This window comes from Dreissena polymorpha, chromosome 10 (genome assembly GCF_020536995.1).
Source record: "Dreissena polymorpha isolate Duluth1 chromosome 10, UMN_Dpol_1.0, whole genome shotgun sequence".
NCBI classification, from domain to species: domain Eukaryota; kingdom Metazoa; phylum Mollusca; class Bivalvia; order Myida; family Dreissenidae; genus Dreissena; species Dreissena polymorpha.
In genome coordinates, this window is record NC_068364.1 from 89575620 (window position 1) to 89594056 (window position 18437).

At 37.2% G+C, this 18437-nt stretch overlaps 1 protein-coding gene across 1 annotated transcript in view; it reads right to left on the reverse strand.

Annotated features, from left to right (window-relative positions):
• The window catches only part of LOC127849319 (uncharacterized), a 34521-nt gene that overhangs the window by 8717 nt on the left and 7367 nt on the right, over positions 1-18437 (reverse strand). Inside the window, exons 3-4 of the mRNA XM_052382039.1 lie at positions 15750-15856; positions 14791-14913 (exon numbers count right to left, since the gene is read on the reverse strand). Of these exons, the coding sequence (XP_052237999.1) occupies positions 14791-14913; positions 15750-15856 (230 nt within the window). The remainder of the gene's footprint in view (positions 1-14790; positions 14914-15749; positions 15857-18437) is intronic.

The window sequence follows — 18437 nt, forward strand, 5'->3', positions numbered from 1 at the left end:
CAATTGGATGTCAAATCGAGGCATACGGGGATACCCCACATTTCAGTTTATGGAGTGTGTTTACTTCCGGTAAATGGAGAACGTCTGTGTTCACGAAATTCTGAACACACATTGATCGTAAATATTGGGCAGAAATTTATAGTTTTTGTAAGTAATATACTGACTACTGACTAATTTTAGGAAAGGTGGAATGATTGATCGTTTTAGGTTTCTGAACACACATTGGTCGTAAATATTGGAATGAAATATATAGTTTTTGTTAGTAATATACTGACTAATTTTAGGTAGAATGATTGATTGTTTTAGGTGTCCCGCTTTTTTATCAAATTCCCCGACAATTTGTTATGGAAAGTCCCGACTTGGACCTGAAAAATTCTGGCATGTATGGTTTCTTTGTAATTGGTAAATATATGGTGTCAATGTTGTTTTATAAACAATAATGTGTACTAACTTTTGTGTGGTTGTTATGGAAGGTGATTATGGTCATACTGTTGTGTTATGGTTATGGTCTGTATACTAGAACATTATTCTTGTTGTTAAGTCTGTTAAATGCTGGCATCATTGTTAATGTTTTATAGACTATTTAATGAATAATATATGCAATACAAATTAATTGATCACATTCCATACCCAGTTTCCCATGTATAATACCCATTAGGAATATTTTTAATTTGCACATGTGTAATATACTTTGTAAGCGTTTTCATTTTATTGACCAATCGCATTTTGTTATTTTGCTGAAATGACGTTGCAACGTCAAATGACGTCACGAAATGTAAACAACATTTCGGATTTATCATTATGTTTGCGTAAATATTTATTTAATTTGCTCATTTAAAAGCATGTGATAAAAAAGATCTGACACTCGTTGTCATTTCATACCATATTTTATTAAACTCGTCCAGGAAATTCGTTAGTAAGCTCGCCAAAGGCTCGCTTACTAACAAAATTCCTGAACTTGTTTAATAAAATATGGTATGATATGACAACTCGTGCCAGATCCTTTATGTATATCAAAATCAAATACAATATGTTGTTTCCTCTCGTCTAATTAAAAAAAATGTTATGTCTACAAATAATTGACCAAACATCGGTGTTTTCAATTTGAAAATTACAAACTGATACAGATCTGGTATTTCAGCTAGGAGAGATTTAAGAGAGAAAATAACTGTAAAACAAATGAAACTATCCGCATTATTATGCCTCCCTTCGAAGAAGAGGGGGTATATTGTTTTGCACATGTCGGTTGGTCGGTCCGTCGGTCCATCGGTCGGTCCGTCGGTCGGTCTGTCGGTCGGTCCGTAGGTCGGTTCAACTACCAGATGGTTTCCGGATGATAACTCAAGAACGCTTAGGCCTAGAATCATGAAACTTCATAGGTATATTGATCATGACTGGCAGATGACCCCTATTGATTTTCAGGTCACTAGATCAAAGGTCAAGGTCACATTGACTCGAAATAGTAAAAATTTCCGGATGATAACTCAAGAATGCTAATGCCTAGGATCATAAAACTTCATAGGTACATTGATCATGACTGGCAGATACCCCAATTGATTTTCAGGTCATTAGGTCAAAGGTCAAGGTCACGGTGACTCGAACCAGTAAAATGGTTTCCAGATGATAACTCAAGAACGCGTTCGCCTTGGATCATGAAACTTCATAGGTACATTGATCATGACTCGCAGATGACCCCTATTGATTTTGAGGTCACTAGGTCAAAGGTTAATATCACGGTGACTCGAACCAGTAAAATGGTTTCCGGATTATAATTCAAGAACGCTTACGCCTATGATCATGAAACTTCATAAATACATTGATCATGACTTTCAGATGACCCCTATTGATTTTCAGGTCACTAGGTCAAAGGTCAAGGTGACGGTGACTTGAACCAGTAGATGGTTTCCGGATGATAACTCAAGAACGCTTACGCCTAGATCATGAAACTTCATAGGTACATTGATCATGACTCGCAGATGACCCCTATTTATTTTCAGGTCACTAGGTCCAAGGTCGAGGTCACGGTGACTCGAACCAGTAAAATGGTTTCCGGATTATAAGTCAAGAACGCTTACGCCAAGGATTATGAAACTTCATAGGTACATTGATCTTGACTTCCAGATGACCCCTATTGATTTTCAGGTCACTAGGTCAAAGGTCAAGGTCACAGTGACTCGAACCAGTAAAATGGTTTCCGGCTGATAACTCTATAACGCTTACGCCTAGGATCATGAAACTTCATAGGTACATTGATCATGACTCGCAGATGACCCCTATTGATTTTCAGGTCACTAGGTCAAAGATCAAGGTCGCGGTGACTTGACACATTACAATGGTTTCCGGATGATATTCAAGAAAGCTTACGCCTTGGATCATGAAACTTTATAGGTAGATTGATCATGACTCGCAGACGACCCCTATTGATTTTCAGGTCACTAGGTCAAAGGTCAAGGTCACAGTGACAAAAAACGTATTCACACAATGGCTGTCACTACAACTGACAGCCCATTTGGGGGGGGGGCATGCATGTTTTACAAACAGCCCTTGTTCAAAAACTAACTTGATGCCAAACATTTTATAAATATCATGTACATGCTGTGGTTTTAAAGTGAGATTTTAGCTACATGTATAAGAATCTTGTTGAATTTTTTTTACAACTGAAGATTTAACAAATATCTTCCAGATTATAAGATTTACATTTTATAATTTCATATTGAGTTTAGCTAGGTAGTGTATTTGTTTATTTCAATAAAATAGCGTTATATGAACGATTGCATTTTTTATTTGATGATTATTTGCTCAAGTTCTTGTTGATTTGTAGACTTTCATTTTGATTATTCAAATATTATGTAAAGATTTTTAGTGCAAGCCTGTGTAAAGATTTTTGGTGCAAGCCCACATGATTTTTTCGGTAGTGGTATTTAGGGATCAGCGTTGGGGGAACTTCTCCTTGACTGTGTAGGCTGCGAGTTAGGAAATTGAGATTGTAATGTGATTGATTGTCAAGCAGTGTTGTGTCTTGTTATCAATGGCATTATGTCATACCAGACTATATAAATATTTAATTTTTACTAAATTTTTATGTTACAAGGCTTCTTTTAGAAAAAGATAGTTTTATAGTTTTAACAACATGTAGGAGATTATGCACGCTGCTTTTATGACCCAAAATTTTGTCTAATATATCACTTTGTTACTTCTTTTGCTAACGGTCTACGCAATCAACATCATAATTAGATGAGCCGCAGCTTTTGAAACCCAGGCTTAATGCATTTAAATAAAGTATCCCAGATTAGCGTGTGCATTTCGCATAGGCTCATCAGGGACAATCTTCCCTTTTATGGAATTTTTCTTTTTTAAGCAAGACTCATCTGAACAAAAATCTAGTCTAAGTGGAGAATGTCTTCCCATATTAGCTCTGCTGACTGCACCAGCTAATCTGGGACAACACTTAAGGAAAACATGCAATAAGCCCGGTTTTCTGTGGCACAAGCGCAATCGCCATTTCAAGTCATGTTTTTGACAAAGATCTAGAACTTAATTGCATTAACAAATCTTGTTATCATTTTGTGTTAAGTGTTTTAATGTATTAAAATATGCATATTCTATATTATTTATTAATGCATCATTTTTACACAATAGGTCTATTTATCAAAATAATTACTGATGTATTGTTTACGCAGGAATACTAGGTAATTCATCCAAAATGCGTTATGGTGTATGATGGCTGTTTTCCACATTTCGCAGCAGACATCAACAACTTTTTTTTACATTCCATGTGTCAATTTACACAACCTAGAGAACGTTATAACAGTCACGTGTACGCGTTCATTATATTTGACAAAATATTTAAGATAAACATTTTGAGTCTTGTTTGGAAATTGCATTTTGCTTTCCAAAATACTACTGCTATACTGTTTAATTTTTAAATGTTTGTTGTTGGCACCTTGAAGTTCATTTTGGTCTCTATAACAAAATAACATTAAAATCGCGATGACTAAATTATTTGACCCTCGTTCTTGGAAATCTGGACTAAATGCATGTGCGTACAGTGTCATCCCAGATCAGCCTGTGCAGTAAGCAGAAGTCTATGGGGGTGACACTTGCAGCTTAAACTTGATTTTCGCTAAGAAAAGACATCATTTAAACGAAAATACCATACACGTGGAAACTGTCGTCCCTGATAAGTCTGTGCGGATTGTGCACACGTGCATTTAGCCCCGTTTTCCCATAGCGAGGCAAATATTCCCGCGTTTGAGCAGATCTGCAACAGGTCTAGTTTCAACACCATGTAGAATTATTGAAGGATTACTAGTAGACTTCTCTGGATGTTCCTGATAAGCTTAGACCGTCCAGTACGGAATATATTGGACTCGCGTGCGTCCAATATGGTAAGATGTACCGTCTGTACAAAACTGATGTTTTTAATTTGCTTTACTAATCAAGTGTTTTACAGCAGATGCGAAAGCATTTAAAGGGGCCTTTTCACAGATTTTGGCATTTTTTAACTTATTCATTAAATGCTTTATATTGATAAATGTAAACATTGGATCGTAAAAGCTCCAGTAAAAAATCAAGAATAAAATTAAAAAAAGGAAAAGAACATTGCCCGGAGCAGGTTTCGAACCAGTGACCCCTGGAGTCCTGCCAGAGTCCTGAAGTAAAAACGCTTTAGCCTACTGAGCTATTCCGCCTAGTACACATACACGACGTATTTTATACCTTATATAAGCAATCTTCGTAGTTTCACAAAATATAACGACAAAAACAGAACTCTCCAAATTATTAAATCGTTTCGCGTTGCAACGCTTTATAATTTTTAGGTTTTAAAATCGTCAAAAGATGCATATAATGGCTATATTAGACCATGGTAAATGTTCAGTATTACTGTTTCCTCACAAATATCATTACTAAAACGAAAATTTGCGAATCTGAAACAACTTTTTTCAATTTTGTCAATTTACCAAAGCGTGAAAAGATCCCTTTAAAATAGATGGACACTCTCCGAAAAAACCTCATAAACTTCGATATACACACACACACTACATGGTGTGGGATCAATAAAGAATTAAGGATCCGTGAAACTTCTATTACGTGTTCGGTAAGAAGCCGAAACAAATATTTCAATGAGCTAACCTTTCAACGTATATATTTTTATGTCCCCGGTTCGAATGATCGGGGGTATATTGTTTTTTGGCCTGTCTGTCTGTCTGTCTGTCTGCCATTCTGTCACTCTGTCATTCTGTCCCAAAACTTTAACCTTGGTTAAAGTTTTGCGATAACTTTTGCAATATTGAAGATAGCAACTTGATATTTGGCATGCATGTGTATCTCATGGAGCTGCACATTTTGAGTGGTGAAAGGTTAAGGTCAAGGTCATCCTTCAAGGTCGAAGGTCAAACATATGGCTTCAAAGCGGCGTAATAGGGGGCATTGTGTTTCTGACAAACACATCTCTTGTTTAATTTAATGTTTCTGTTTTATATAGTTCTAAGCCATGTGAGTTATGTAAACTCTAGCCAAATGAATAAGTTAACAGCTAAAAATGTAAAACTAACTAATTAATTCTTTTAAGAAATACCCGGTAATGAAATAATGTTTTGCGTCACATTTTAGAAACAACACTTGAAGTCAAAACCCACAAGTTCATCAAAAAAGGATGATTATCTGTACCGATAAAAAGTCATAAGTACTACGTTGTCTGTAAAAAATTTTAACTAAAAATATGTGTATCTTCCAGCTGATTTATTTAAGCACGGTTAACTTTTGGACTGAGTTAGAAATGCACACATTAAATGAAAACAGGAAAAACAACAACAACAACATGTATTTGCCAAAACCCAAATAAAGAGCCGCGTGGATGAAAGTCACCATGGGCTAACCGGCTAATTATGATAAACAGCAACGATGGCGAATATTCAATGTCATGTAAAAGATGCACATTCTTTCACGAATAATGTCCACATACGCTTGTACGACGAACGGCCTTAACAACCAAATTCTGGTGTTATCTAGTATTTCTTACACAAAATTTACATCAAAATAAACATAAATCAACAATACACACATTAATATAAAATGTTCTGAGACACAAACGCTGGAGGAAAATGGAGCAGTCTTCACAATGTGTTATTGATCGGTGGTATGACTGGTTGAATGGTCACGTTTGACGCCTTTGAGTTTGGAAGTGGGGACAGAGTTTGGCGCTGTACTTCTTTTAGCGCCGGATTCTCGGGGTCGCCCACTGGCGTAAGTTCGTCTTGTGGGTTCCCTGCGGTACCATTGGTCGCATTGCTCAGGCCTTGGCCGTCGGCCTGATTTACGTCATATCCGCTGACCGTTTTCCCTGGAACAGTTGACGCAGTCATGACGTCAAGCAAATACCCATATTGGCTCATAAATATTTCTTGTAAATACAACCATTGGAATGCTCAACCTCTCCCCTCCCGTCACAAACATCATTCGTTTACAATTTACAGGCATGCACGTTCTTCCTTTTATGACGCCACAGAAATTACATTTAACGTAAAACGAAAATTCTTTTTTTTTAATAATACGAAAACACAAAAAGTATGAATCGTCCAGTGCTGATTAAGGATTAATGTTAAAACTACGAATATGTAAAACAAATAAATGCACGATGCCAGTGTATCTGCCCGGAGCCTGCGAATACCTGGCGGCCCCGATTTCTCATCCCAGTGTTCCACTCTGGCTGGCTTCCGGCATTTAAATAAATACACTACGACGCCGACTATCGCGAGCGCCACCAGAACACCTACGACGACGCCGACAATGATAGGCACGATGTCGGTGTTGCTGGGAGAGGAGGCCCCGTGTGTTGGCGTTGTAGTGGTGACGGCGGATGTAGTGGGCTCGAGAAAAGCTGTTAAACAGTATGGATTAAACGTCCACATGAAAAAGATATACATGGGACTGTATGCGGCCTTATGGCCTCACTTGAAGGGGAGATATGTGTCATTTTCATGCATCGGAGTACTGTTTTTTTAAGATTAAAACAAGATCAACAGACTTAGCGCGCTGACCTAATATAAAGCACCGGCAAGTGCGGTCCAAATAATGTAAATTTACGCAAACCGTATGAGCTCGACCTTGACTCAAGATCGTCAGTAAACCGAAACGTTTTTACACCCATTCTATTTGTTTTAGGGTTTTCCTATTGTAATTAACCTTCGTATTGCATATTTTGCTATTTGCAGTTTTATATTTCATTAAAGTAATGGGCAGTATTTATGGATCTTTTTTTTTTAGTGTAATTATATAATTATACACGTATCTCGCGTTATTTTATATTATGTTTGTGTAACAATGCTTCAAACATTTATGATAAATGTGTAATTATATAAATATGACTCGTGTAGGCTCGTTAAATAATTTTTGCAAAATAACATTCAATTTATTCATATCTTAGTCTCTGGAAAATAAGGGGATCGGTACGTATGTTATATAAATCAAATGCACCGTGCATGTGCTCTTTGTAGACGTGTATTTATACTTTAAGACCACACAATAATGTAGATGAATACTGAGAACACCTTAAGATATAACGAAATAATAAAACACGTTAAGGCATAATGTACTTACGACAGGTCTCTGAAAGACACAAAATAAATTTATTAATAATTTGTCTAACCATGTGAAGGTAGTGAAAAGTAAACCTTAATGAAAGTTTTAAGTTGGAATCAAGAATATGTTATTGAAAAACACACATGCCCCCGGTCGGTGCTGGATAGTCCATTTCTAACACAAATTCAACATAAAAGAACACGTTGGCCATATGGGTTGATACAGAATGGTAACGTAATAGTAAATTTTGAGTATTATCTGTGAATAGGGAATGGTCCATGTTGGTTGATATAAGTAGATAGGGATTGGTCATTGTTGGTGTATATGTGTGGATAAGGAATGGTCCATGTTGGTGTATATGTGTGGATATGGAATGGTCCTTGTTGGTGTATATGTGTGGATAAGGAATGATTCATGTTGGTGTATATGTGTGGATAGGGAATGGTCCTTGTTGGTGTATATGTGTGGATAAGGAATGGTTAATGTTGGTGTATATGTGTGGATAGGGAATGATCCTTGCTGGTTTATATAAGTGGATAGGGAATGGTTCTTGTTTGTGTATACACATGTATGTGTGAATAGGGAATGGTTCATATTCAGTGACATTGGTGGATAGGGAATGGTCCATGTTCAGTGATATGCGTGGATAGGGAATGGTCCATGTTCAGTGATATGCGTGGATAGGGAATGGTCCATGTTCAGTGATATGCGTGGATATGAAATGGTCCTTGTTGATGTATATGTGTGGATAGGGAATGGTCCTTGTTGGGGTATATGTGTGGACATGGAATGGTCCTTGTTTGTGTATATATGTGGATATGGAATGGTCCTTGTTGGTGTATATGTGTTGATATGGAATGCTCCTTGTTGGTGTATATGTGTTGATAGGGAATGATGCTTGTTGGTGTATATGTGTGGAAAGGGAATGGTCCTTGTTGGTGTATATGTGTGAATAGGGGATGGTCCTTGTAAGTGTATATGTGTGGATAGGGAATGGTCCTTGTTGGTGTATATGTGTGAATAGGGAATGGTCCTTGTTGGTGTATATGTGTGGATAGGGAATGATCCTTGCTGGTTTATATAAGTGGATAGGGAATGGTTCTTGTTTGTGTATACACATGTATGTGTGAATAGGGAATGGTTCATGTTCAGTGATATTGGTTGATAGGGAATGGTCCATGTTCAGTGATATGCGTGGATAGGGAATGGTCCATGTTCAGTGATATGCGTGGATATGAAATGGTCCTTGTTGATGTATATGTGTGGATAGGGAATGGTCCTTGTTGGGGTATATGTGTGGACATGGAATGGTCCTTGTTTGTGTATATATGTGGATATGGAATGGTCCTTGTTGGTGTATATATGTTGATATGGAATGCTCCTTGTTGGTGTATATGTGTTGATAGGGAATGATGCTTGTTGGTGTATATGTGTGGAAAGGGAATGGTCCTTGTTGGTGTATATGTGTGAATAGAAATGAAGCGAATTACAGAGGAATCACTTTAATTAATATCCTGCCAAAAATATATTCAACTGTACTTTTAAATCGTTTGACGAAATGGTCCGAAAAACATGAAACTATCATAAAAAACCAATTTGGTTTCCAAAAGGGTAAATCAACAATAGATTGCATCTTCGTTCTGCATTCTATAATTACAAAAACACTTAGTCAAAAAATGAAATTATATTGCGCCTTCGTGGATTTTGAGAAATGTTTTGATAAATTGGAGAGAACATTTATTTTCCAGAAACTTATTAATGAAAATGTTAGCTCCAAATTCGTTAACGCGGTCAGAAGTATGTACAGTACCGTTAAAGCATGCATGCGATATAATTCTACGTACTCGCCGTTTTTCGAGTCAAACATCGGGGCAAAACAAGGTGATCAAAGCTCAACGTTACTCTTCCTCTTCTTCGTAAACGATATTCTCACTAACATTAATGAAAACATAGACGGACTATTCACGTTAGAAAACCAAAAACTATTCCTGTTACTTTTTGCCGACGATGCCGTTTTGTTCGCACATACTCCGCAAGCGCTCTCGTCCATGCTTAAAGACCTCGAAAATTACTGCCAAAAATGGCGCCTATCTGTCAATACTAAAAAGACTAAGATCATGATTTTCGAAAATGGAAGGAATACGAATTATGATTTTGTATTTAACAACGTTACACTAGAAACTGTCACTTCATTTAAATATCTCGGTGTGCATCTCTTTAAAAACGGCCATTGGAATAGAACACAGAAACATATTGCAAAACACTCACAGTCAGCGCTCCATAACCTATTTATCGTTTTCAATCAGTTAGGATTAAGCACTAAAGAAAAATGCAACTTATTTGATAGTCTTGTAGGTACAAAATTAACATATTCAGCGGAAATATGGGGTTTGAAAGAAAGTAACGATATAGAACTAGTACACCGAAAATTTCTCAGGAAAATCCTCACGGTTAGAAAATCAACAAATTCAGATGGTCTATATGGAGAATTAGGAAGGTACCCAATTATTATAAAACAAAAACTAAAAGTACTTAAATACTGGATAAAAACAATAAACCCAAATAACAAATTACTAACAAGAAATATTTATCATATGTTAAAAGAGGATGCTGATGAAAATATCACATACGGAAATAAAAACTGGGCCTTTGAAATAAAATCTCTACTAGAAAATATTGGACTAGCACATATCTGGTGGAATCAAAACGAAGTTATACCAAATGATTATGACCTAAAAATTATATCAGATCGAATATATGATATCTTTAAACAGTCGTGGTACTCAAACATAAATAATTCAAATCGACTAGCCTCTTATAGCACCTATAAGGAAGATTTTGAATTCGAGACATATCTTAATAGCATAAACGTTACAAGATTTAGAATTGCCCTAACTCATTTTAGAATATCCGCGCACAATCTTGCGATTGAGAAAGGACGACATGAAAATATCGCAAAAGAAAATAGATTGTGCAAATATTGTAATATGAAGGTAATCGAAAGTGAATACCACTTCTTACTTGTATGTCCAGCTTATACCACAATCAGAAAACAATATTTGAAACCATATTACTGTCACTGGCCATCAATAAACAAGTTCCGGTCTATTATGTCGTCAAAATCCACTAAAGTAATTAACAATTTATCGAAGTACATATATTATGCAACAAGATCACGAACTCTATTACTCCGAATGTACCCTAATTAAAAAGCACACTAATGTCTCTTGCATCATGTATAAGAAGATAGTTTAAAGTACGCTAAATCATAAAGTTATTATTTATAATAAAGCCGTCATTGATATGTGCAACTAACTTATATATTTTTCTTAAGATCATATTGCGTTTAACGCAAAAATAGCTCTAATCGATATGTGTAATGAACTTTTTGTAACTCATTTTATATTTATACAGCAACATTTTGTCGCAATAGATATTGTCTATTTTGTTTGAAATTCTAAGTCACCTTCATGGAAATAGATGTTTGTTGTTATTGTACTATGTTCTATGTACTATGCAAATTTTGCTTGCACAGCACTTACATCTATGTTAAACCTTTTCAGATTGATGTTTGTAATATTTCATGTTCCTCTCACTTTTCACGCTATAATTCTATTGTTGGCTATAAGTATGCATTGTGCTATTTTATGCCAGAATAAATATATGTTATGTTTAAAAAAAAAAACACAACATAATAGGGGATGGTCCTTGTTAGTGTATATGTGTGGATAGGGAATGGTCCTTGTTGGTGTATATGTGTGAATAGGGAATGGTCCTTGTTGGTGTATATGTGTGGATAGGGAATGGTCCTTGTTGGGAGATACGGGTGGATAGGGAATTCTCCATGTTCAGTGATTATAGTGGACAACGAATGATCCATGTTGGTTGATATAAGTGCATAGGGAAGGGCCCATGCTGACAAATACGGGTGGATAGAGAATAGTCCATGTTCAGTGATATGGGTAGATAGGGAATGGTATGGCTGTTTTCTATTTTCAGACTCCGGTTTATTCAATCTCGCAAGGCGGATTATCTCAGTATGTGTCATGCTCCACACATCCACACAATGATCTTCCCTCACCTTAACCTATTAGCCAACATTGGCAGACAAGGGAAACAACTGCTCGGTATGTTTGACATTATCTGCATGCAGTGTTTCAATGTAAAATAGCATATATGTGCACTGCTAGTGAAGTTTAATGTTTCTACGAGTAACTGATGCTATGCATTTTTTATTGAGCTTATTGAATACGATTTGACACTATCGTTTTGTGCTGTCTGACCATAGTTTTGTGCTGTCTGACCATAGTTTTGTGCTGTCTGACCATAGTTTTGTGCTGTCTTACCATAGTTTTGTGCTGTCTGACCATAGTTTTTATGCTGTCTGACCATAGTTTTGTGCCTGACCATAGTTTTGTGCTGTCTGACCATAGTTTTGTGCTGTCTGATAATAGTTTTGTGCTGTCTGACCATAGTTTAGTGCTGTCTGACCATAGTTTTGTGCTGTTTGACCATAGTTTTGTGCTGTCTGACTATAGATTTGTGCCTGACCATAGTTTTGTGCTGACTGATAATAGTTTTGTGCTTTCTGACCATTCTTATGTGATGTCTGGTTATACAATGTAGTTACTAGTATATGTTGTATTGCCATTATGGCGATGCGTTAATAGTAAATATGTGCTGATGTTAAAAGTATTCAACAAAACAAGTTTTAGGTGCACACGCAAAAGTGCGTTACACGGACAACATGCCATCCTGAAGAAAGTCTGAAACTTTGTCATAAAATAATTATTAGTTATTTGGTATATTTTAGTATGTTTGTAACTTGATACTGACCATCTTGTCCGTTGGCAGTCGTCAAGGGCCGATGCCACTCATTTAACATAACAGTTGGTGTTAGGTGACCTATGTGACTTAATTCGACAGAAAGTATGAAGGAATTTCAATAATGCAATACACTTGTTGGCTCAGTATATGCCAAGGTTACCTGCAGCCGACATGGTGACGATGAAGCCGACGTCACTTCCGTCGGAAGTGGCGAAGGTCGTTGGCGACTGGTTGCTCTGTCCGCAGCGTCCTTCTACAAAACTAGCAGCGGTGCCAGCTGCATTCGAAACCTGACGGAAAACAGAAATAGCAAATCAGCCGAAAACATGATTGTTGCATGTGCGTAAAGTGTCGTCCCAGACTAGCCTGTGGAGTCCGCTCAGGCTTATCAGGGAGACACTTTCCGCATAGACTGAAATTTTCGATTAAAAGTGACTGCCTTAAAACGGAAAATTTAAATTTAAACGAAAAGTGTCGTTCTGATTAGCATATATGGACTGCAGTGACTCATCTGAGGCGCCAAAACGCACATGCAGTAAGCCTTGGTTTCTCACAGCGAGGCTAAAATAATGCTGTTGTTCTTCCATTAAACGAATGAAATGCTTGATGAATCCTTCCTTTCATTTTGATAAAAAAGTTATGTATTTACATTTTTTACGATTTTTAATTAACAAATTATGTGCAATCATAATCTTCCAAACGTCGTGCACTTTTCCTCACACTTCTAGAATAATCGCACGGGAACAGCCAACTTTTATTACAACATTAAATCCGTCTATGTAACTTCTTGTGTTGAATTCATAAGTTTCCATATCACACTCTATAGAGGTGCTTTTTTAATGAAATATGCACACCTCTCAACACATCTCATATAACTTTGCTATGGTACCAAATCGAAAATATTATGTATTTTGTTAAAATTACAAGGCTTTGCAAACATTTTGTTTCTTGCTCGGCTAATTTTATATCGACTCATCAAAAACTCGATTTTACTCAAGACGATTTAAGGCCATGTTACCACACATATAAATTTGCTTCCGGAAGTGCCGTTGCTGTAGACCATGGTATAGTGGTGTGTAGCCGTCAGGTTAAACAGGCAGTAGGCACGACCCTCACCTACACATGTGTTATATTGAATGTTAGTGTTAAGAAAAACTATACAAATTCGTATTCTTGACAATATTTGAGCACATAATTTACTCTACTTATTATTTTGTTATCACACAAGGTTGAACAGAGGTCAAATTCCTATGGCAAATCTGTGATGTTTTGTGAATGTTTATCAAATAAGGAATTTCATTATAATCGCCAACAATTTTATCGGACATGCGTGTATGAAACATGCATTTTACATAATGTTTAAAATATCAAAACATATAAGATTCTATACTGGTTGTTCATGTATCAAAACATTTGAGTCTCGTTATGGGAAAACGGGGCTTAATGCATGTGCGTAAAGTGTCATCCCGGATTAGCCTTGACTGGATTTCCGCTACGAATATACCTACTTTAAACTATTTTTTTATAAAAGCGGAAAGTGCCGTCCCTGATTAGCCTGTGCGGACCATTTAGGCATATGCATTAAGCCCCGTTTTCCAAGATCCATGGTCATATACTATAAAAGCATGAAGAGGACGCCAGTGTAAAAACAACTATGTTCCTTACTTGAATACATCATCTGCGTGGCACAAGTGGAGTAGTTGAACGTCATCTTCGTCTTGTCCGTACAGACGTCCCAACTATCCGCAGGGCCAGTACAGCTGACGGCGCCGTTCGATGACGTAACGTTATACTCCATCCGGGCTAGCAGTGAAGGCGGACAGAACTGCTTAGACACGAGTTCTTGACCTAAAACATTTTAATTAATGCATGTACTAAAAGTTTCGTCCCAGATTAGCCTGTGCTGCCCACACAGGCTAGTCATATACGACACTTCACGTCTAAACTGTTTGAAGAGACTAACCTTTTGAACGAAAATAACATAAAAGCGGCAAGTCTCAAGTATGGAACTTTTCAATCTAATAGTGGAATATTTTATTTTTTTATATTTTCTGTTCACTGATACATCGGTTAATATTTACATGCAATGACTAAAACATCTGTGATAAGTCCGGAGACCGCCATGGTCTACGAATGCATGATATACATTACATACATGAGCCTTGTTCTGGGAAAACGGAGCTTAATGCTCCTACGCAAATTGCCGTCGTAGTTTAGCCTATTTAGTAATCTCGAATTTGTCAGCTGATAACTCTGCAAGTCGTATTGCTTTTAACAGCTGCCCACACCTCTGCTTATATGCAAATTAATATTTCAATAAATTGAAAGAATTGCATTTGCCAAAGTCTTCAATACTTTCCAAGCCGCAACAATCTTGCTTACCCTGTTTGACCATGTAGTAGAACTCCTGCATGGGCGGGGTGGCACCGCAGATCTGGGCCTTGGTGGTAAACGTTTCAGACTGGTGTATCTTGATACGTTCGTTGTTAAGGGAAGGCTCCATTGCTGAAAGGTGAATAAGTGGATGCAGGTCCATTTTAACATATGAACCACGTGTTTTACTACATGTCGAAATAACCTGTAAGTGACAATATCTCTTTATCAACGAAAGGGGAAAACATAAGCCCGTCCTCATAGGCTAAATAGGGAAGACACTTTAAAAGCGTTTATGGAGTTTTTCGTTTAAAGGAAGTCTTTTAATAACGGAACTACAGCCACGGCAGAAAGTGTCGTCCCTGATTAGCCTTTTAGGACTGCACATGTTCATTAATGATTACGTTTTTCGCGAATGCATTTAGCCCAGTTTTCCCAGAACGGGGCTCATATTTTCCCATTCGTTATTTATGAGGCATTGTCACTTAAGGGTTTCCACGACACGTGGTAAAAATGCCACTGAAATGGAATCGTCCCACGTTTCCTAGGTAAACCTTAAGGTTATTGCCACATTAGGTATATATCAACACTTTAAAGGAGATTTCATCTTTAAACTCTATGCAATGCGTTAGACATTTTACTTTTATAATATTGACATGCATATATCAACTACTATTAGAAAAGTACTACCTTTCAATAGTGTGTCAAGAATAGATCAAACGAACCCAAGCTGATTCTGTGAAAGCATTTTCGTTTCCCAATATCGAAAAAATAGTAACGTTCGTTCTTTTTTGTTTTGTTATGAAGTTCAACCGATAAAACGTAAGTTTCAACTACAAGGGTTATATAAAGAAATAAATAAAAATATTACATGAGCTACGGTGGTACGGTCTGCACAGGCTATTCTGGGACGACACTTTAAGCAAGCGTATTTAGCCCACTTTGCCCTGAACAATGCTTATACCTACCGTGCGACTGATAAAAGTAGAACGCCTCGACGCCTGTCACTCGTGTCATCGTGAAACAGAAGTAGGCAAGGAAGAGAGCGTTGATATGATTGAACTTCTTAGTTGACCTGTAAGATAGAGAAAGTAAGGTTGTCGTGTTGTAGTGGATATGATGTCCGCCTAGCGACCGCGATGGCACGGGCTCTATCTCCACTGCGTCAGCGTTCTTTAGATCTACCCATAGGACACCATGTCGGGGAGGATGCGCCTTCGGCAGCATCTGCTCGACAATGCTTTAGAATTGCTGTTCCGAAACAAAACGACAACATTGAATAAGCGCGCGGGGATACCGTCTACTGCATCTTTATCACATATTACAACTCTTCATTAAATGCAAAAAACGCAAACAGGTCTAAAAAAAACATCATTTCAAAGAGACAAACATAATGCAATACTAGTGACACTTTTTCGTCAAAACCCCATAAATTGAAAAGAAAATTTCACATTCACATAGATTGCTGTGGACTGCATCCAACATAGTTTATTTCAGTGAGCGATTAATACACATTTGTCCGGTGAGACAGGCCGTGCTATATAGGGCCATGTACATTCTATTTAATACACAGAGCGGTGAGGCGTACGGACCTGAAAAGGATCATTATGTTTATTTAAGAAAAATAGATTTCATTATAAACAAGAGGGTCATGGTGGCCAAGGTCGCTCACCTTAGAAGTATTAATGATAAGTAAGCGTTGTGCTCAGTGTCACGTAATCGTTCATAGTTCATAGACGACACATAGTTACTAACAATGTTCATTACTCTTAAATTACCGGTATGTAGCCTATCATTCGATATCTCGTCATGCGCGAATTGCCAAGATGACGAGTTTTGCATTAACTCCCATTTTCTCGTGCCGCGCATGGGACAAGTCGGTCCCTCTCTATTTATGTTATTTTCTCTGCATAATACAGGATAAAATATTCAACAACATCATGTATCAGTTTCTAGTCCAATTTAATGTCTAACATACTTAATATTTTCGGTTATACAAATACAGTCTGATAGCTACATGATCGTATCTTTCTCGATCCGCGCACCTCCAAGTCTAAACGCTAACTGTCTTGTTTCCCTCTAACATCTGTCCCGTAAAACTAAGTTATCTATCCAATTGGTCAGTGTTCTATGTGTGTTTATTTCTAATTGGCTGAAATACAATCTGGAGAAGTCACTATTCAAGTATGCACACGTTAATGAGCGTTGTGGTACAAATAATAAATAATGCAAATACAGCCTAAGGCTTGTGTCAACAGCATTGTAACCCCTTTGTTGTTAAACACACACCAGATCCAAATATTTATTCTTTTGACCGCCATGCATACTCGCTACTGATATACTTGTCAATATTTCGTACATAAAGAAAACCCAAATATTTCACCCAATTTCTCATCATTATTTGACACAAGGTGAGCTAAAAATGTTGGGAAAAACTGTGTTCGTTTCACATAAAAAGGGATTATCCTGCGTACTGTGATATATGGGGACGTAATTATTTTACATGAAACGCTTTTCGCATTAGAAAACAAAAATAAATACATGCTTACACATCATAAAGAAACACGTGTTGTCTCACAATACAAGACGATTTGGCATTTACCAAAAGTTTTTTTTCTTTCCGTAAAATTCGTGTAATTTGATATCTGGAAAGCAATACTGTTTTATCAACAAAAGGCGTTTATTAATAGTGCATTCCATCTTCACCTGACAATTTCCTGACCAAGCTCTGACCCTGAAAGTCTTGGGGATGGAGTTTACCGGCATTCCGTGATTGTAACTGGGCCAAAATGTGTGTCCGCATCTCACTACACTGAATAGTACTACATCCTAAACTAAAAAGACGCGGTGATGTTGTCAATGTTCTGGGTGATTAAATTCATCAGCCAATTGAATAAATGAAGTGTATTCACTCGGGTCTGCTGGCCTTAGGTATAAGGTCATTTAAGGTGAAAAGCTGGGTTAAAAAAAGCTACACCAAAAAACACTTATTAAGGATAACTGCAGAATAAGTAGATCGAGTGTAAATGCAGACAAAACAGGATTTCAAATATAGCTAATGATGAAATTCAGACACTAAATCGAGAGAAAAAATATTGTTTTTTTAATCCACTACTTTTATAACAGAACACCAACTATAAGCATAATATATTTATAACTGGAATCTCCGCATTAAAACGGCCCACGCAAAGCTTGGGGGTTTAAACCGGATTGAGGGTTAGCCGAACCTCATCCTTTCAAAAGGCGTGCAATACGAGTCATGCGTTGCTCGAATGGCTTTAAAAAGGTCCAATCTCATAATAATGCACGGTAAAAAAACAACATGTTAACCCAAAACATTGAAATCAACGACTATGAACAAAATGAAGCATTCTCAAACATTTAAGCTTAGTCTTGGAAAACTGGACTTAATACGCGTGCGAACAGTGTCGTACCTGATTTGCCCGTGCAGTTTGCACATTCTCAACAGCCACGACACTTTCCGCTTAACCTGCGATTTTTTAGAAGATGCTTCCTTTAACTGAAAAATACCATACAAGCGGAGTGTCGTCCCTGAAAAGCCTGTTCTGACTGCACTGAGACTGGGCTGACCCTTGACGCACATACATTAAGCCAAGTTTTCTAAGCACACGGCTCATCGTAATATTTAGACACGT